Source organism: Drosophila eugracilis, unplaced genomic scaffold (genome assembly GCF_018153835.1).
Source record: "Drosophila eugracilis isolate 14026-0451.02 unplaced genomic scaffold, ASM1815383v1 contig_534, whole genome shotgun sequence".
NCBI lineage: Eukaryota > Metazoa > Arthropoda > Insecta > Diptera > Drosophilidae > Drosophila > Drosophila eugracilis.
The window spans coordinates 95330-116316 of NW_024573410.1; the positions used below are offsets into that span (position 1 = coordinate 95330).

General features: G+C 41.1%; 2 protein-coding genes across 2 annotated transcripts; one reads left to right on the plus strand and one right to left on the minus strand.

Annotated features, from left to right (window-relative positions):
- Window positions 1-11592: 11592 nt before the first annotated feature.
- LOC108111989 lies at window positions 11593-12716 on the minus strand. The gene has a single exon (XM_017221720.1). It carries the CDS (start codon window positions 12569-12571, stop codon window positions 11819-11821), a length of 753 nt encoding a protein of 250 aa, XP_017077209.1. The 5' UTR covers window positions 12572-12716; the 3' UTR covers window positions 11593-11818.
- A 7763-nt stretch (window positions 12717-20479) lies between these two features.
- On the plus strand, window positions 20480-20904 carry LOC108111997 (vitelline membrane protein Vm32E). The gene has a single exon (XM_017221733.2). The coding sequence runs from the start codon at window positions 20487-20489 to the stop codon at window positions 20829-20831; it is 345 nt and encodes a 114-aa protein (XP_017077222.2). The 5' UTR covers window positions 20480-20486; the 3' UTR covers window positions 20832-20904.
- The last annotated feature ends 83 nt before the right edge of the window (window positions 20905-20987 follow it).

Below are 20987 nucleotides of genomic sequence, written 5' to 3' on the forward strand. Positions count from 1 at the left end.
CCTTAAAGAGTTCTTAAAAGAGTTTTTAATTTACGGTAATAACAAACCTATTTATTTTGAAAAACTAAAGTCAGTTTGATTTCCTACAACAAAGTATATAGACCTATATAATTTTTATGTAAGTGCAACAACATCATTTTCATTTCAAAACCTTGTGTAAATTACCTCATTGTTTGCCCTGACAATGCCACAAAGTGTACACGTTGCACCTGAAACCCTCGGGAGCTAGGGAAGCCCTGGCAATGTGGGTGCCAAAAGTCAACAGCTTCCATAATTCCCACTGCAACCTCCGTTGGCTGCCACACACAATGGTCGGGGATCCAAAGAAAAGATCAATCTGGCCCAGAAGCCAGCTTATTAAATGCAGCTAATCCTTTGGCGCCGCTGCATCAGCGATGCGTGCGTGTCAAGTGGCTGAGATTGAGCCGCGGCAGGGCGATGGATCGTCATTTGAATAATGAATGGGAAACTCAAAACCCAAAAACCCTAACAATGGAAAACAACAAGTGGCTCTTGGGATCCTCACGCGCCATCCGTCACCTGACAGACGACCCATCAGCGGCTGGCGGACCTCGTTCTGATGTTTTGACATCACAACATCATTATCTACTCGTCTAACTCGGACGGAGTAGGGCCATGCCCATGCTTGAGGTCGACCCCTTGAAGTCGAGCTGCCGTATGTGCCTCATCATCATCATCATCGCTGAGGTCGTGGAAAAACTCTTACAGTTTTCTTTGCCAGCAATTCATTTGTATTTCTCAAATGGCATTTAATGGGTGGAAAGTATTAGGTTTATAGCTTAACATATTGCAGATCAACCTGGCCCTTCTATCTAGATCTAGATTCTGGGGAATAACAGAATTTTGATTTATATTTTAAGGCAGATTGATTAAATTCTTGTTTAAGATATTCAAGACTCAAGATTAGGGTATCATTTAGTTTTTTCGATTCGTATCTGTTTCTTTTACATTTCTTTAAGACTCAACCATGCGCTTGTCTTGACCCGTCAAAGTTAAGTACTTGCTGGCCAGTTTGTTTTTGACGACACTGAATTGGCCCAATTAAGCTGCCACAATTGGTAATGGCTCCTCCGTGGGGGTGGAGAGGGACTCAGAGGCTGGCTGGCACTCGAACTAGAGACTGGGACCTAAAACCAATTAGATGTCACTGCTGGCCAGGGCTGTAAAGATTTAATCACTGTTGATCTACAACCAGAGAAGAAGGAGGAAAAGACCATAAACTAGAGAAGCACTTCAACGCCATTGCCATCGCCTTTCGATACATCGTGTTTTACAGCCAAAAAGAAAGTGTGAATCAATTAGCCCCGGACCTCGGGCTCAATCTCAATTGTTTGCTTTGGCGAAAAAACAATTAGAGAATTTTATTACCTTCGATTTAACTACGGACTGGGACCCAATTGTCTTGTGCGGTTGTCGCATGTTTGCCCGCTTGTTTGTTGCCGTTGTTGAGGTCGTAAAAATGTTTGCAGCTCATCCCAGGCCCGACGACGGGTCGTCGCCGGGTGAAAGGCTACACGGCGATAAAAACCACTTCATTGGATATAAGGCCCAACTATGTTATGGAGTTATGTCCGATGACGATTGCCATAAGTCTGGTTAGTACTGTTTTGGAAAAAGTAGGAAAAGTTATTGGAAGAACGACTAAACTCGTACTAGCTAGCTGGCAAACGTAGTCAGATTTAGTATTCCCATTCAAGATACATTTCCACCATATTAGTCTACATATGAACCAAAAATCTTTGATTAAGATTAGAAGAACTAACCCTAATAATATCACAATTAAGTGGCAATCATATTCCTGAGCAGGAAAACCTATGTTAGAGAGAATGAGGAGTCTGCCCAGTCAGTGGGATCTTTCATGAAATGCCCCGTCATCGTCATTGTCATCGTCACCTCCATCGTCAGCCAGCCGTCATCGTCGTCATGGCTGTTTCTATGAGGGATTGAGGAAGCGGGATCGGCAGAGGGGGTGAGCCAGACGTTTGGCACGCGTTCTCCTCACCGATCTGCCGCTATGCCGCTCTACCGTTCGAATGAAAATGATTAGTTTGTGTTGTCCATTTTGACAAGCGTTGTCATTTAGCCTGTCCAAACATTTTCGCTTGAGAAATTGAAAATTTGACAAATCCCCAAACTTTGTTTAATGATCTTCAATTTGTTTGAAATAAATTAGATTCAGTTTGTGATTGTTATTCTTAATATTTTATAATATAATATTAATATAAGCCACTTTTATGATCTGGAATCTCGATCACCAATTAAATTTCAGTAATTTCCCAACTCTGATTCGTACATAGACAGAACTTTAATCATAACCGAACCATAATTATGGGCTGAACCCAATTTAAGGGCCTAGGTTTAGGGAGCATTTTATGTGCAGCCTCCAATAAAAATGCTTTACGATACGATATGTATGTATTTTTCCCATAGTTTTCGTCCCGGATCGCATATGGAACGAATCTTTATTTATGGCATAATGATCGCCGACGTCCAGCAACTCTAAGACGGAGTAAGAAGGTTTTTGTTTTTTTTTTTTTGGGTTCCCAATGGCCGCGTCTCATCGCTTTACGATCAATGTTCAATTTGATTGTGTGAGTTGGGACTCATCTGCAGCTCTGCCCTCTTCTCTGGGCTCTCTTGATAATTCTTTATTATTTCTCTAAAACTTCACCTTTAATTAAACACGAAACGAAATTATAAAATTGTACCTGCTTTAGCAGCCGCCGTCGCTGTCCAGCCTCAACTCGAAGTCAAAGAGTCGCGGTCGCAACGGTTGTATAAGTTGATACCTAGGGTTTTGGATGGGAGGGGTATATCAGCGGGATGTATAATATGACAATAACTTATTCTTTTCTCTAATTAAACGTTGATTAGTGTACTTTACTTATGTTTAGTTATTAGTAGATGATTATTTGCTAACGTAACCTTAAATATAATCTATTAAGGTAAATCTTATGACAATATCAGTATTTCATATCTATATATATCACAATTTACTGGGTAACTGAAAGTTTCAACCTCTTAACATCCCCATCTTACTTGTTCTTATTTAATTCCCTTCAACTGCGGGAATTTCTACCTGGCCAGTACACCGCACTCCATCTCTTTCTGTTAACCACTGACTTACCAATCAAACTAGCTCTTTCCTCTTCAGTTGCTCATCTGCTTGCCCCGGTTTGGTGTCTTGTGTGTGTCCCCAAATTCGATCAATTTAGATACAAACAGCCATTTATGCATCAGTACCTTTTATTAAACTACTCTCTCTGTGTAAAAGTATCTGTATCTGTGTCTGTTTCTGTATCTGTATCAGTGTATCTGTTAGTGTGTGGGTTGACAGCAATACGTGCTGCCTTAATAAGCCCGTTAATGGAATATTAGGCAAAGAGTTTTATTTTTTTTTTTTTGGGGCAGGGGTAGTGAGCAGGGGGCATGCTGCGTCACAAACACTCCGATTGAGTGGGACAAAAAAGAAAGACAGAAGAAGAAAAAACGAAGAGGGGACACCGAAGTCAAGCTGAAATTATCAGAGGCTGGCTGCTGCGGCTGCTTCTTCAGCCTCTTTGCACACTTCCCAGCGAGGTGGGTATCTCACGGATACAGATACTTCTCAAACAGACACACACACATACGCACACGCACTCACGATCGAACGATTTTAGTGCTGGAATGCAATAAAATTGTATTTTTGTTTTGTCCGATTTGATTCAAGTTTTATAGTTTCGTCTGCTTATTGTGTGTAGGAGACATACTACTACATACTAAAGCGCAGAACATACACACAGATACACAGTGTTAGTATCTGTACAATGACAAAAAATTCCTAAACTGGTACAGGTATCATGGCTGAAATCGATTTACAAAACTTCGGGCACTTCACGCGGAGACTCACCAAATTATGTCCAACTGGAAGCGATTCGAATATTTATGGATACCGAACTAAACTAGTTTTTCTAATACGGATCTTGGGTATAATTAAAATGATCATGCTTGGAATGAAGTTTTTATAAAAGATCTAGATACATTTAGAGAGCTTCAAAAGTTAATAAAAGAATATTTGATAAAAAGATATAGTAATTAAAAAATATGAATAATCTTTTTTAGGAACAGAATATGTTAAATCCATCTTCTACTTTCATTTATTTATTAAATAAAAATATTCAAGTTACTCCATAACTTTATATAAACTAAACACACTTTGCAGATACATTTCCCAATGCCTTCAAAGATTTTCCTGATCCCACCCCCCAACCCCATGAATTTGTCATCCTTGCTGCCACAGTTGTAAAAGCTAACTATCTCAGGTACCAATGTGTGTGCAGCCGAAGGAGAGATGCTGGTGGAATGGGAAATGTATCTGTGGCTGACATAAAGCAACTAAAAATAATACAAATACAAAGCGATAAATCTTGTAGGTGAAAGAAAGTCGCAGGGGGTAACCTGGAGACGTGGCCATGGGGAAATGCCAGAGCTCTAGAGCTAGATGATGTTACTCGGGATGGAAATAGGGATGGGGATGGGGATGGGGATAGGGATAGGTCTAGGGATAGGGGTCTGCCCTTGTCGGCTCTCCAAAGTACTTTCCTCTAATGGCAGTCACACGTATTAGAATTACCGTTCGTATCCACTTCTTTGGGCCTTTATATACACACATAGATACCTATAAGTATCAAACTGTTTCAAATTAACGAAGAAAAGGGGAGAGAACGAGGCATGGCGACGTTTTTCGAATCGCTTTTGAATAAATTTTAGTCACAGATCTTTGGGGTCGGTCGTTGTCTTCGTTTTTGGTAATAACATTTGTCTAGTCCCTCCTCCTCCTCCTCCTCCTCCTTTCCTCTTTGCTTTTGGAGTCTTGGTATATACCAATATATATAAGTCCGAGATCCTCCTGCCCGATAAATGGAGAGATGGAAAGAAAGCATCTTGTTCATTATTTTGTGGCCAGATGGATGATGCGGGGGGAAATCTGTTGTTAGAAAGGTATCGTTTTCCTCGTAATAATTTCCCAGCCTCGGTCCAACGGAGAGGGCCATAAAAAATGCATCTCCATTGCTGGTACCGCTCGATCAAATTATGTAAATTTCCTTGGGTTTAATGCTAGTATCGAAATAAACGTTCCAACTACAAAGACAACGCGCCTGGTAATCAAGAAAATGTAGGAAAAGTATGGTAATGTTTGAGAAGATAAGAAAATTTTAGTATTAGTAGAAAAACAAATCATAAATTCGAATTTACAGACTTTGAACTAAAAAATCTAACTTTAACCTGCACCTTCCTTAAAACATATTTCCCCAAACTTTAAGTACGATATATCACACAGGTAATAAAGTTAAGAAGACAAAAGAAAAGAGGTCAATAAACTTGGCCAATTGTGCGGAGGCGGCGGATGGTCTTCTTACCAAAACTCTTTGGGTTGGGTTAACCAATTTCAGTCTTAGTCCGGCCAACAATTTGTAATCAAATCCATAACTAGATTTCTTTCGAAATATACAAGTGACCCCAGCAATAGATCATGGAACAAAGGCACTACCAACTAACCGTTGCCGAATACCATTTGTGGCAGATTCTGGTCAGTCTTTTGGCTTGCCACGTACAACAGCGAAATGTATAAATAATGTCTTGTCGCTAATTTCATAGGAGTTATTAATTAATGTATGAGCCCGAGTGTTTCTCGTGGCCAGCTCTAACATCTGCGGTCATTCCCATCCCCTACTCATTTGTATTCCAATTCCAAAAACCAAAACTAAGACTAAGACCAAGTTCGAGTCCAGTTGATGTTATGCTAATCGGAGGCGGAGAGCGCCCAAATGGCGGATGCTGGGGACGAGGGGCTCTACGGAGACATGTTCTCTGTATAAAATTAAATACCATTTGATTGCCTTTGTGTGTGCGGAGGGATCGCAAAGCATTTTTCTATCTTATTTCCAGTTTGTTTTTTTTTCCTAATTCGCTTATTATTATTGTTCCCTTTCGTGGCCAATAAATGCCCACTAACCAAATTTGAATAAGACTTGAAATTTCTTTTCAGTTTGGAAAGTTCATTGCACTGATCACTGAGAGGTGAAGTGATTAAAGTTTTATTATTGGAATTTTTGTTACAACACACTCGCTGGGTAATTCCCGGGAATCTAGAAAGGATTCTGCTGATCGTGATTCTTATCAGCAGGTGTCCTCCTCGATCGCTCAGTCCAATTATGAACCAAAATCGCATTTGTCGAACGTGATTTCGCACTCAAGATAGTTGCATTCCCGCCCCTGCTGTCCTTCGCTTCTGGGAATTGCAATTTTCCAAATGCATTCCTTCGGTGTCCTTTGTTAGCCACGTATTCCCCGAACGTGCGTCTTGCCAGCATTTTCGTACTGTTTCTAGATGACACACATGAGCAAGTGTTCTAATTCTAATTGTTTGCCTCATTTGCTAAAAAAAAAAGGGAAGAGAAAGAAATGCTTTTCAAATTCTTAGTAATTTTCTTACTTGATAAAAGATAAAATAAGGTATTCAAAGAGATAAATGGCTAGGGAAAAGTATGTAAATGGCAATTGTTTAGATGCCTTCATAAAATGAAAATCCTTTTAGTTTAGTTTTCTGAGGTAAAGTTTTTCATTTACTTTATATAAATAAAGAGGTTTTCTTACACAAAATGTGGATTTCCCAATAACAGATTTAAGCTGCATTTTAATCCCTCAGTAAACTGCTTTCTGCTGACTAACTTGAACCAAAAAACTACCATAATGTCTCAATGAAAACCATCTTGCGGGAAAAGCTGGGAAATACCTGCAAGGAATTATTGTCTTGCCACAAAACTTCGCCGAGCACTTACATTTCTTATTGATTCACATTTTTTACCGTCAATTTGCCAGCTCGCGGTCGAAATTACTCACAAAGTTTTCCAATGAAATGCATGAATAATGCCGAAAGAAGTTGGCCAAGTTCGCGGTGCAATCACAATTATTTTGGCTGCAGCTACCAAATAATGGTGGTAAACCCCTTTTGGCCTTATAGCCACTGAATGGGATTGGGCTTGGGGGATGGGGCATAAAGCATGGGAAGACTGGAGAATGTTACCGGGCATTCAGAGGTGGTGAGTCAGAGTCAGAGGGGCATCGCATCAGTAAACAGGAAACGCAACGCGAGGAAGGAGGAGCCGAGTGCCTGCAGCGCGAAATGTTGCACCATGCAGTCAGGCTCCACACATCAGGGGGAATAATAAAAAAGATTCTTTATTTCAGAAGGAGTAAATGTCTGAACAAATTTGAGTTGCAATGAGCGCACAGCCATAAAGAGATTACTTGGCAGCAGATTGCAATATCAGGCTGAGGCTCGTTAGACCCACATGAGATATAACATATAGATATATATCGAGAATGTGATTCTGCAGAAGAAACCCACTGCCAGATACAGATACATGTGCAGGGCAGGCAGATCGACCTTGAAAATGCAAACTATGCCGGCTAAAGAAGGCGCTACAGAATAAGTGATGAAGTCCAGGTCCTATCTGCTCTTGCCCCATGGACCCAGATCGCAAAACGAGTTTCGCCTGCATCTGTGTGGGGAGCGTATCTAACAGATACATCCGTATCTGTATCTGTATAGGGATACATGGGAAAAGTCAAAGCGAAGAACCGCAAAGCAAAACTCGGTCTTTGTGCCAATAGAACTTAGAATGCGGTAGGACGAAGACGACGAAGGCGGAGATGCGATGCTGCGGCAGACCCTGCGAGTTGTTATTCTCCGCGGAGAAAGAAGATTTTGCTTCTCTGTTTGTTGATTTCGCTTGGTGGGGCACTGCAAGAACCACTCCCAAACTTAAAAGTTTACTTTTAAAAAATGATATAAGTAAATTAATTTTCCAGTAAATATTTTTAAGATTAGGTTTTTCCTGATTTGCTTAAGTATAAAAATAAACTCAAAAATAAGAGGTGTAGATCATCATGTGCCTTTAAAAGTTTGCAAAACTGAATACTAATTATTTTCTCTAAGTGTAATATATACCGAAATTTGGCAATTGTGAGAAATGGGAGCAAGTTAAGCTTCTAAACTCGTTCACATGCGTTTTGTTTCTCGTTTTTTCGGTTTAGTTATGGGTTTTGTTTTTGTGGCAAGTCTGTGTGTGGGGGCGGCGATATGCCAGATTTGATTTTGACTTCACATGCATAATGGATACTCATTCAAAATTTAATTAACTTCATTTGTTTGCCACAAATTTGACACTTTTCGAAATTGAAACTGAGACAGAAGTTGCCACGTTGTCCCTCAAGCAACACGAACATACAATATGCGAAAGTAACAAAGTGCAAAAATGATTTATTATAAATTTTTGGCTAATGACTTCTTTTGAAAGTTGAAAAGCGATTTAAAATAACATAAGTACATATGTATTTTAGAAGATAATTAACCGTTAAAAATAGAGATGGATATCCCAAACAAGGTAAAAATTTAACTTTTTCTGCCAGAAACATATTTTTGAGAATTTTCTCTGTCACTTTTCCCATTGAAGTGCAGAATAGTAGAGATTTTATTATCCTGACTATAAACCACTTCAATGGAACTTCGGAGCTTTTTCAAAGGAGCCTCCAAGAGAAATCCTTGAAGGTTCAGCAATCAGCTACTTATCTGTACATCTGAATTCCTTGAAACCCATGAAACCATACGAAACCCCAACTATGCATTATTGCCACAGGCAAATCAGGCTATTACATACCGTCCAAGCTGAGATCCAAGTAGTCCGAGTGGGAATGACAATATAGGGCTTCATAAAGATGAGCGTTTTATGCATCCTTAACTTACACTCTATTTTAATTGCCGCGCGATCCGAGGCTCCGAGGCCCAAAGACTTTAAGTCCAAGTTCCCAGACCCGCCGATCTCATGTGCAATTAAACAATCCGTGGGCAGGAAGGGGCCTTTTAGGGGGAGGGGCAAAGAGGGATAAGGGTAAAAAGGCTGGTAAAAAGGCAAAAGCAAATTTACGTCCGCTGTCAAGAGGCAGCGACGTAGCGTATTTAATATTTTTCAGCGTGCTTTACCTTTTCATGTTGTGTCATCATCAGCATCAGCATTCAGCCACTGAGCGAGCGAGCGGGCGAGCAAGCGTCATTGCAAAAGATACAGATACTCGAACCCAATCCCAATCCCGATCCCGATCCTGTTCCTCCACAAATTTGTACGCTCAACTACAAACTAAAAAGTCTTAAAGTCTTAAAAGCATTTGCGGCCAAAAGGCAGAGCGGCGTTGGCAAAAAGTAAACACAATAAAGGCATAAAAATTGCGAGTGAGCAAAACAAATAAAAATCGAGCTGAGCGAAAAAAAGATGCGAAACAAAATGCTGACCACTGTCCATGGTTGAAAGAGGGGTTCCTTCCCCCTACGGTGAGGGGCAGGTCAGCACGTTGTTTTGTATCTGTGCTGCTCATTTGCACTTGGAATACAAAAGATACATTTTCGTAAGACCATTTTGACATGACAAGATAACGACAAGCAATCCGACCGAGCGACTCACCAGCCGGAGCCATCTGAGGGGGGTTCCTCAGCCAGGGGACACCCTGTTCCGCTCATTGGCTCCTGGCTCTTAGCTCCTGCCTCCTCCTCCTCCGCCAACCAACCACACAGAACCCACCGAGCCGACCTTTTACTGAGTGTTTCGTATTTTAATTTTCATTACGGCCACCTCGGCTTACCCTCCCAGCACTGAAGGAAATTTTCAGGAACACAGAATTATAGAAAATAATTTTAAATTTGGATTAAGATTTTTTCTTCAACCGAAACCATTAAAGAAAAACTGTTAGTCAGGCAACTTAGTTTAAGCTTGATTTTGAATTGAATCCCAAATTTTTCTCAGTGCTTTTTGCACTCTCCGCCGCCAGCTTTTATCCACTAAAGGTTCTTGAGAAGCTGCGCCAGCGACGACAGCAGCGAAGTTCGCGCAGGCAGCAGCGCAAAAGTGAGTATTTCCAAGAAATTGCAAATTATTTTTGAGCCGAGCGCCTGCGCCTGTTCCTCGTTCTCCCAAACTTCTCATCCTATACCTATGCCGAGCTCCTGAAGCTGGAACCGTGAGGCTCAAGTTGAGGTACCAAGGCAGCTCCTCGGCAGAAGCCGCCGCCAAAATGAGTTAGCATCCCAAAAACCCGGCCGGCTGGCTCTCGTGTCTGGGCAAGTAGAACCCTTCGTCCCGCGGCGAAAACCGCCGGTACTTCTACCCATTGACACTCACGTCCCGCAATCCTCTGGTCCTCCTCAGATGACTTTCTGGCCAGTGATCGCCGACCAACGCCATCAAGAAACTCCATCTGCCCCGATCCCCAGCTCCAGCTCCCTCCATAAAGTCGTGTTTATGCCTTCTCATAAACATTTTTATTTTAATGATTTTTATTATTGCGCACATTCGTTACTTTTTATACAACCCCGGCGAGGATCACTTCTGGGACCGCTCTGGCGTATCGAATTTGATTCGGCCGCCGTGTCCCCACAATTGTGTCCTGATCTTCGCCGGCTAAGTAGTTGCGCCTGTACCTGCTGCCCACCTATACAAACACACATAAATTTATATGTTTACTTAGCCCTGAAAATAAAACGCATTCCATTGATATGGCTGGTGGTAGCAAATTCAAGGATTTCGCCTCTTTTGGAAATATCAATTTGGTCGTTTAAGCTAAATAGAATGAATTAATAACCTCCCGTTTTTTAAAGGCATTAAGACTTTAAGTTTCTCCTTAAACATACATTAAAGTTCTTAAAACAAATTAAGTACTTATATAATCCCAATCAACTTAACTTAAAAGTCTCTCTTATCCTACCGGCTAATCAATTTAATCCTTAAAATTTATCATTAACAAAATCAATGAATGTAACGATTTAATCATTACCTTGGAACTTTGTTCCAAAGAGTATTTTTGGATGCCTGGACAGACATCCATTGGGGACACCTTTCATGTGGCAGGGACTGGGATAAGTTGATGGCTGAGCTGGAAAGGTCTCCGCATTTGCAACCAATAAAAATTAATTTACGTTCGATTGCAAGGTTTTCGCGCTCGTATCAAGAGCGCCGGAGCCGCCTCCGTTGATGACACATAAAATGCCACATTTACGGCCCCTTTAAGATCCCACTCGGTCTCTTCACTTTTAGCCAACATAAAAATGCTGACTTCGAAAAATGGCGATGTTTAAGGGTAAAAGCACAAAGTTGTTCATTCGATTTGCGTACTACTTGCCTAAAAAAAAACTAAGGCTTGAACTGAGAGATTAACCGCCATTGCAGAATTGGCTCGGCGCAGTTGGCCATTTGGATATTATGCCCCTTCTCTCTGAAACCCCCTTTCGATGGTTTGGGGATCGTGAAACCTTTCCAGGAATCAGAAACTGGGATCGACCGCACACCGCCTGACTGCTGCTGATATCTTCCCTTTTGCCTGTCCAGCTCGGCACTTCCACCTTGAACCTCATTGCTTTGATGTTTGCCCCGTTTGCGAGGCAGAAATTAATATCTCATTCGTTACTGATATGATTTGGCCAGGGAAAAGGTATTATGATCCCAATCATGAATGTATGAAGGTATAAAAAAACAAGAATTCTACTATTGGATTAGGAAATATTCATATTCATATACAAAAATGTCGGATTTAGCAGGTGTTACAGAGATTGGATTTAAATACATCTACAAAAAACACCCAATAAACATTATAAACTACATAATTTTATTGAATAAGCAACGTCTTAAATGCAAAGATTATTTATAAATAGGTCGCTGTGATTTTGGTTTAAATGTATCTTAACTTCCGGAAATAGGAAGTCCGTCATCTAGCGTCGACTATTCTGCTCCAACCGCGCCACTGTGCGCCGCAACTCGAGAAGCTCCGCCTGAAGGCGATCTACGGAGTCCGGATCTAATCCACTAACAGCTGATGGAGCTCCAGCAGGAACTGGAGCTAAGGGATTGCCAACGGAAGGTGGAGCACGGCGAGCAAATTTAACAGCTCCTTCTACGCTGGCAATAGAGAAGTCTGGATGGATCTGTGGAGTGGTTACTTGGCCACTGCCAGGAGTTGGAACAGATGACGCAGGTCGTGGTTGAGTTGATGAATGTTGGGCAGTGAGGGAGGGAGGGGTTCCTCTGTGGTTGGCTATTAGTTTTTGCAACTTGGACACGGCACTTTCGCGCTGCGATTCTAAAAGCAGACGCATCGCCTCCTGGTCACCCGACCTAGCCTTTTCCAACGAATCGGAGCCTTCGTCGATGAGCACATAGTTAACAACATGGGCATGAGTTCCTGGCTTTATCCGATATATAGCTTGACCGCCATCGCCTCCACTCAACTGCGAAAGGGCCGGTATGTCGCCCATCTTAGCCATCTCGCCACCCACTTGAAAAATCGATGTGTGCCCATTGACGACCAATGGCTTGGGCATTATGTACGGAGCGGAAACAAATTGGGAGCACTTCCTCTTGGTCTTGTCCACCACTGTGGCCACTTTGCAGCCGGCGGTGTTGCAGGCGCGAAGTGGAAGCAGTGCATCTCCGCCAGAAGCCGCATTTGTCGGCTGCTGCTGCATTTTCCAGATATTCAATAATTGATGTGGTGAAACACTATGTTTTGTTAGCTCCGGCGCTACAGTGCCTGTTATTGAACTATTATCTTAATTTTATCTTTTAAACTTGCGCTTTTGCCAAAACTAGCGTCTTCTGTTTTAGTGTGAACGTGTCTGTCAAGAGTTATGCTCTCAAGGGATTTGTTCGGAAATACCGAAAAATACTAGCGTGGAAGTGCGCATGTCGATAGACCGATCAATATATGGCGGGTAGTTTGAAAAGAGGTTACAGAATGTTAGGAAATAAATAAGGGTGACTGCTCTTCTTAGGAGACGTTATGGTGATTTTTTTTTATCTAGAAATGTAAATATTAATTATTATATATATATATTTTTAGACATTTCGGGTTATGTATTACGTAATAGGTTGCAATATTTGTTAAATTTACCCATTAGAAACCAACTGCATAAATTAAAAATGACTAGTATTGTTTTTAATAGTGTCTGTTTAATAAATGATGTAAACTCAATTGAAAACAGTCAAGTTTTAGCAAGTCGCAAAGAGTGATAATGAATAATTTGCATACGAAATCGTGGTGAGAGCATTCAGGTGTCTGGGAAATCATGCGTGGGTGCAACGACCACCTCAATGACCTCGAAACGGGGCAAATGGAGCTTGGACGACGAATCGGATGATGGGTGAAGCAAAGTGGAGTGGAGTGGAGGAGTTGCACCCGCTTCATTTACATTCCAAGTACTTTAAAAGCGGACGCGTTCGAAACGCGCGGGTCGTTAAAAGATGCTGTTCGGACATGGGGCAGCGGGTTTTTAGTACTGGAACTGCGACCGGACAGTTCCAGCCGCCAGCTTCTTTAATTTCCACTCGTCAATCATCCATCTCGGCGAACTTGGCCGGCACTCAGAGTTGCAGCCTCATTGTTGGCTCAAATGAAATAATTACTTTAGCACACAGCGACTGACTGACTCCGTCTGGAAATGGCCCGGCCAGGCCAGGCCAAGACAGTCCCAGACCCAACCAGGCCCTTCGTGCATCTGCATCCTTAGTCATGGCCAATATATCGACTCGCATTAACCACGACAACAACTGCAGTCGGCGAGGGCAGTGCAATAAAATCCTCCAACACGTTTCGTCCCGAGTCCGGGAATAATAAGAAATGAAATGCCATTTATTAAGCATTAATAAGTGCAAGCATCCACGTCCATCCATCCTCCAACCTCGATCTCCATCTCCATCTTCTCCAAGTGCGCGAGGAGCACTCCCATCTGACTCAGCATGCGATGGCTGACGCGATGCCTGTGGGCATTCAAATCGCTCTCCTGCCCCTCAACCATCCCATGACCACTTGGTTAGTGTTATGCTAACATGCAGCCTCCATTTTGGCCATAAAATCGCGTCAGAAAGCGCTGGGAGATCAACTCACAGGGTGGCAGGATCAAGGTCTAACTATATCTATCTAGCAAATGCTTATAAATGTGGGTCATTCCTCAGCTATTATATAAATATATATTAATTATTATAAATCAATTCAGAAAAGAACTTTCAATGAAATCTTTTAAAATGTTTCTCATTGAAACTCCGGAAAGGTTGTAGGTACATCCAAAAAGACTTTTTATACCCTTTGATGGCTGTGACTAATCAGAATTCTGGCCGAGTACCTGGGGCCTTCAAAATAAAAACACAGCAAAACGGCAAAAACTGCACACAAAAGGACCGTCGGCACCTGCAGGGTTAACTTAATTAAATTCCATTGCGTTTTGGCTCAGAAATGTGAGCAACATGATGCAATTATGAATTATAAAATTAATATAAAGCGCACTTAACATGCAGGACCGTCGACGGCAGCGGAAATATTTCGCCGAATCCAGCCCACAGACTCAAGCCCCAAAGAGCCAAACCGCAGAATTCTCCACAATGGCCTGTGAATAAGAGCTTCTCCTTAGTTCTTCTTTTTTGAGAGGTTCTTGGTTGCGGACCCTAAAATCTTAATTGCAGAGAAGGAAGGCATAAAGTGCAGCAACTTGGGGAGCTGTAAGTGCGGATTCGAGGGCAGCCTCTTTGAAGGCTACACCTCACATTTTGTTCGTATTATATTCTTGAAATGCGGCCCTAAGTTGGTATTAAGTTTAATTGCTAAAGAGAGTATTTTGATGTTGCAGAGCTTTACTGTACTTATGTTATTGATGTCTTTAATCAAACTTAGAAGCTGTCTTGAAATTGATGACGTTATTTATTATTAACCTGATTAGCTGTCAAACTTACTTTGAATACAAATTTAAGGCTATGTAAAGCTTATTACCGTAAATATGTTTCCTGGACTCTGAACTCTGCACCTCCACTCCCCAACTTAACCCGTGCTTTTGGACCCTCATCAAGGCTGATCGATTCGGACAGTTCGCATTGGAAGATTGCGAACTTTTCGGCGAGTCATGCCACTTTACACGGAATTTCGAGTAATGAGAAAGTATTAATGCTCTTGTGGGTGGGGCGTGGCAGGTCATTGAACTCTCTGAAATGATATTACCTGGCAGCAGGTGACAACCCTGTTCAATTGCTAAAATCCATGAGATACCAAAAAAAGAAAATGCGCACCAGCATCTAATGGCATGTGAACATGTCTGGGACTTGTCTGCCACGCCAAACAAGTTGCATCTCCTCCTTTTATTTTAGCCTTGTCTTGCCTTACTTTATTCCCAAGTTTTTGGCCATTGCATTCCACGACTGCGCCGGCCAACACTTGACAACCATTTCGGCTATAGTAACTGTAGCAACAACAATAAGAACTTTGGTTAAAAGAAACCAGTACGAGATGTTTTTTTAAAAAGGTGTATGACACTAACATAACTCCCTTATAAATCTTTCAATCTTTCTTTACTTTCAATATAAAACGGAAAGTCAAATAGTATATAGTTTAGTATAGAACTTAGCCTCTACAATTTCTGGGATTTTTTAAACAATAATTTTAGAATTGATCATGCACTGTTAAAAACTCTCCGCTTTCTGACCTAAACATAAAAAATAGTTAAAAATAATAATTTAAAATATTCTTTTTGATAAGAGTTAAACATAAATATAGAAAATTTCTCCCAAAACTTTTTAAAATATTCTTTTTTAAAGAGACTCTCTGGTTCTTCTTATATCACATGCGATATAGTTCGCCAAATTCCCGGGACAGCTCTGTACTTGAGTCCGATCAAGTGAACAGCAAGCTGCAAAGTCTCCAGACGGACGAGCTCAGGAGGTTCGGGAGTTGTTGTTGTTTTGGTGTTGGTCGTCTGGCAGACTGGATTCAGACACAGCAACAACCATAGGCGGCGGGACAAGCAGACAAACAGACAAACAGACAGAGGACAACACTTCCAGCAGTGCAAACTCGAACTGCGCAGTGCGCATGTCCAGCGTATGTAGCTGAGCTGTTAGACCCACACACAGACAGACATATACGCTACTCACACTTGCACTTGCAATGCGAAGTTCAGTGGGCAAAAGAGAAAGAAGAGGGAAAAAAGGAAAAGAAACGATCGCGAAAAAGGAGACGACGAAGAGACAACGAAACGGGCAAATGTTTCTGTTAACCTTGACTTTGAAATTCTCATTGCAAGAGCCGAGGAATGTACGCCAACATAGCCACATAAATATTTATATGTAGTGAATGATCGTGTGATCTCGGGGCTCTTCTTGCTTTTATTTTCGATTTCCTGTTCGGCGTGCCATTTGGTTACTTAATAACCATCTCTCCACTCTCTACTCTATCCTTCCAGATGAAACTAAGCTAAACGAGCCGTTCGAACTGATCTCAGTAGCTAGAAGATCGGCATTAAAAAGGAAGAGGCAGGAAGGCATCGTGGTTATAGCTCAGCTCCATTCAGGAGCCAACCGCAGCACTTTTGTACGCCGTGAGAATTGCGGAACCAAAAGGTAAGGGTCTAGTCTAGTATGATCTATTAGTTTAAACTTTTAAGCTTATACTTACTCTATGATTATGTATTACAACTTGCTACTTTGCAGAATTTCAGTCTTAAATCCTACTCTCATAAGCAATAAGTAAATATTTTTTAAAGGGTTTTACCAATTGGAAGTCTTTAAAATGAAAGTTAGTAAAATCCAATTTAGAATTTAAAAAAAGCTATAAAAAGTACCAAAAAAAGAAGTTAACCCCACAATGGCTTATTTACAACCTAATTATAAAACCATTCTATGGATTATCCTTACCGTATTCTTTTCGATTAGAAATCCATTGTGTATGCCCCAATTTCGACCAGCTGAATTGCATTCAGACTGCCAATAAATAAAGTTTTATTTAATAAATGGTCTCGACTTGTATCTGTGACCCACAAGTAGCCCAACCCAGAATGTCCCTGCTCAGGGCATCCGGTGCCCTGTGCATCCGCCGACCATAGTTGGCCCCATTAATCGTATTCAATACGACTATATCCTAGGAGTACGCTTCCCCTTCCCCTTCCTTATCCGTTCTTGCCCATTGAAATCCGCGTTGAATGGAATTTGAAAATCGATAAATGGCAATGGCGACGGAAATTGCTGTTGCATGGCGGTTGACACCGTGTTAATGGGCCACTTATAACGGCATTGTTAGCGCTGGTTGCACACGGATCTCATCCCCCATGCCAATTTATATATGTGGCAGTATCAGCTCTCCTCCCTGATCCCCTACTTTTGGCCTTGTTAGGCCCAATGTTGGAGCCTTTGCAGCTGCTCCTGTTTGTGGCCAAAAACAAGACACGTGCCCGTGTTCCAAAGGCATGAATTATAAAGAGGCACACACCTTGGTGTTCCGCTGCCTGAAAGGTGTTCCTTCGCCTGAGCTGCTCCTGCTCCTGCTGCTAATTAAATTTAATTTAAAACAAAGCTCGGCATTTCTTCAACATTTTGGGATTGGAGGATCCCTCTTGCCATCTCCATCTCATAATTGACGACTGCTGTTGGTGGTGGTGGTGGCAAGGAAACAGGGTCTTAAATTACCACAGGAAGAGTGTGGCAATACATTGGCTTCTGCTTTTCTTGCACAAAAAACTTAGATGCCTTGAAAATTATTAGGCTGCAGCGGAACGACTGATATTCCAAGCTTAAGGCACTGAAAAAAGTGAAGAAATACTTTTTCAACATGAAATATCTTATTCTGTCTTCTTAATATCACAAAGTTTAAAGGGTTAATTAATTATTTTCCAAATCATATTCCAGAAGAACATTTTCTCAGTGCAAGGAAAGGCATAATGCCCGTGGGCCAAGGATCCTGATGGATCTGGCGCCGGACCTTCCGCTAAGTACCGAGACATGTTATTGGCTTGTCGGTTTTTGTTATTTCTGTTGCCCTTGGTGCTTGTCTCCATGTGTGCGTCTGCTATGGATCCTCCTCCTCAGCCGCAGGACCAAAAGCAGGAGCAGCTGGGTCAGACTTAGTCGCTGTCTAAGCGAAGGCAGGTGGCTCGAGCCATTGGCGATTAAAGCCACCGATCCCTGGCCATTTTTAAAAAAAGGTTAAAAGAGGACAAAAAAGTAAAAGACAATAAAATATCAAAGGAGCGAGATTTTAGGCTTAGTGAATAAACCAAAGCCTTAGCCTTGGAAATGGGCTTAAATATTCATTGATCATTTGGCTGAACCAATAACGAATTAAAAATTGTAGCTAAGATATATCCCAAGGCCATATACTGATTCCCCTTCGATTGCATCTTCAATTGGAGTTCCAGTTAAGATGTATATCTTGGGGCCATGTCTGGTTGGCTCTCACAAACTGGACAGGTATTTGTTTACCGTTAGAAGGGGGCAATCAAAACGGCTCTGCTCTCGTGGCTGTCGGTGGATCTCTCCACTCCACTCCACTCCGAAACGAAGGTGCCCCACTTTAAAGGCCAGCGGCAGGCGATCGACTCAAAGCCTATGATTAAAATTTAGGTCCGACGGTCCATGTATAGTATCTGGTGCATGTGCGTAATTGGCCGTCCCAGTTCAGCGGTCGCGATCCTTCTCAAATTAAAGTTAACTCCTACCTTTCTTCAGAGGGGGGCAGGGAGCTACCTGCGGCCAAACTTAGATCCAAAACAATATCAACTTTAGAGGGGCTTTCCAGTCGCATGAGAAACGATTTGTTTTCATCCACAAATTGTATAACTAACGCCACAATTAGAGTAACTCACGTATGCATTAGCCTCTGAGTTATTGATCGAACCAAAGTTGGTAAATTAAATAATCAAAAAGCATGATAGGAAGGCAATAATATCTTTCAAGTCTAAGGTTATAAACTTGATAAAACCAATTATTCTTCCATTCCAAACAGTTTCATATAGAATGATTTTTTGATATTCTTCCAGGAAACAACATTTGTAGATTTGCATAGGATACATTTTAAAGAATGGTCTTGCAATTTATGCACTCTAAACTGAAATTTACGATCGATTTTTCTGGCTCAATTAGGATTTCCATAATAACTGAAGGCAGGTCAAACGGAAGTTTACGGCTAAAAATTGACATAAATTTACCATTGAAATTTCCATTTATTAATCAATTTCGATAAAGGGGAATAAATAAAAAAGAAGAATATAAACAAAAACAACAACAACGACAAATCTAAAAGAAAACGATATTGTTGGAGACTTTATTTTTCAAATTACGATAATCTACTGACTACCGTAAAGTCTCCAAGTTATTAAATGGTTCTTATATTCGCTAACAAAGACTGATCAGTTGCGCGGATTTCCGATAGGTGGCGATAAAGATGCTCTCCACGTATTTTGAATTTTCTTTTATTTGGCAAAATAACTAAATTACGATATCAATGAATAGTTCTGAACATTTTCTCGTTGCTTGGGCAAATATATTTTATATACGACTTTTGAAGAACATTCCCATACTTCTAGAGGTCATTTGTCATAAGTTCGTAAAAACTGGTCTCACAGTTAAAATGTTGAGTTTTTGGGCAGCTAATGACCAATACTAACTAACCGTTTAAGTTTTTTGATTATTTTAAAAAACATGTTTTTTGTCAATTTTTTGAATTTTTAGCGGTACGTCCATTTTTGTGAAAAATGGCAAAAAATGTCATTTTATGTCAAAAAATGCAGTTTTATTGGACATTAAATCATTTTTGTCTTCGTTATGGGAAATCAGGATGGACCAAATTTCGCATTTTTGGAAAGAGGTACCATGGTACCATGAAAAATGGCCAATGGAGACCATTTTTGGCTTTGCTATTGAAAAAATACTGATTTTTGGGGGAACATCTGGGTTTACATTTTAAACTGTGAATACAGTTTTATTGGAAATTAAATTATAAGCTCAACGAGATATAAAACTCCAAATTTGGACTATTATTGGCTTAGTTATTAATACTGGCGTTTTGAGGGAAAGCAGGGGTACATTTTTGCAAGAAATAGTAAAAATATAAAGTTTCTACATTTAAATGAAGTTCTATTGGGAATATAATTACGAGCTTAACAAGGTATAATATTCTAAATTCGAACCATTTTTTGGAATCCTAATGCAAAAAAATATTTATTTTTAAACACGAAGAAGCTAGAATCGTACTTTAAACTGCTTTAATAATATTTTAGTCATTTTAGTTTATTTTAGCCCCACCTAAATATTAGGTCAATAAACAGCTGAAACGGTCAGATTGTCAAAATACCTTTTCGCACTACACTTTGGATGCAATTATTTATTGGTTTTATTATTAAACCTTAAAAGCGGGACAGACTGCATGGAGACAGTGATTGTTGGTTTGCAAGACCGCACAACCCCAATCAGCTGTAGTTTTTACCCAGTTTAATTTGCTTGCTATGTGTTGGCCTTGCAGTTTTTCCATCTTACGCAAAAAATGCCGAGTTTTAGTTTAGTTAACGCATGTTACTATAAGAGTACCTCAGTCAAATTCTGAAGATACAGTTGTAGTTCCAAGAATTAATCATGAAGATCGTTGCTTTGACCATCGTTGCGTTCATCGCCCTTGCCAGTGCTACCTGCCCGTATGCTAGCTCCTACTCAGCTCCTACCCCTTCGGCTCCTGGCTACCCGGCTCCTCCTTGCCCCAAAAACTACCTGTTCAGCTGCCAGCCCAACTTGACCCCAGCTCCATGTGCCCAAGAGGCTCCTGCCTACGGATCCGCCGGAGCTTACACCGAGAAGATTCCGTTCTATGTGGGACAGCCCAACCGTGAGCAGCTTCAGCAGTTCCACCAGCGGATTGGAATGGCCGCTCTCATGGAGGAACTGCGCGGCTTGGGCCAGGGAATCCAGGGTCAACAGTACTAGTGACGGGATTGGATTGGATTGACACTCTGTACATTATAACTGGATCATTAAAATTAAACTGTTTAAAAAAAACACAATAATATTATTTTTATTTATCAAAATTCTACGATAGAAACCCCCCATTCGTCACCTGACATAGAATTGTCGCCTCTTCCG

Coding starts and splice junctions, on each gene's coding strand:
- LOC108111989 (XM_017221720.1), bottom strand. CDS start 12,571: ATGCAGCAGCAGCCGACAAATGCGGCTTCTGGCGGAGATGCACTGCTT.
- LOC108111997 (XM_017221733.2), top strand. CDS start 20,487: ATGAAGATCGTTGCTTTGACCATCGTTGCGTTCATCGCCCTTGCCAGT.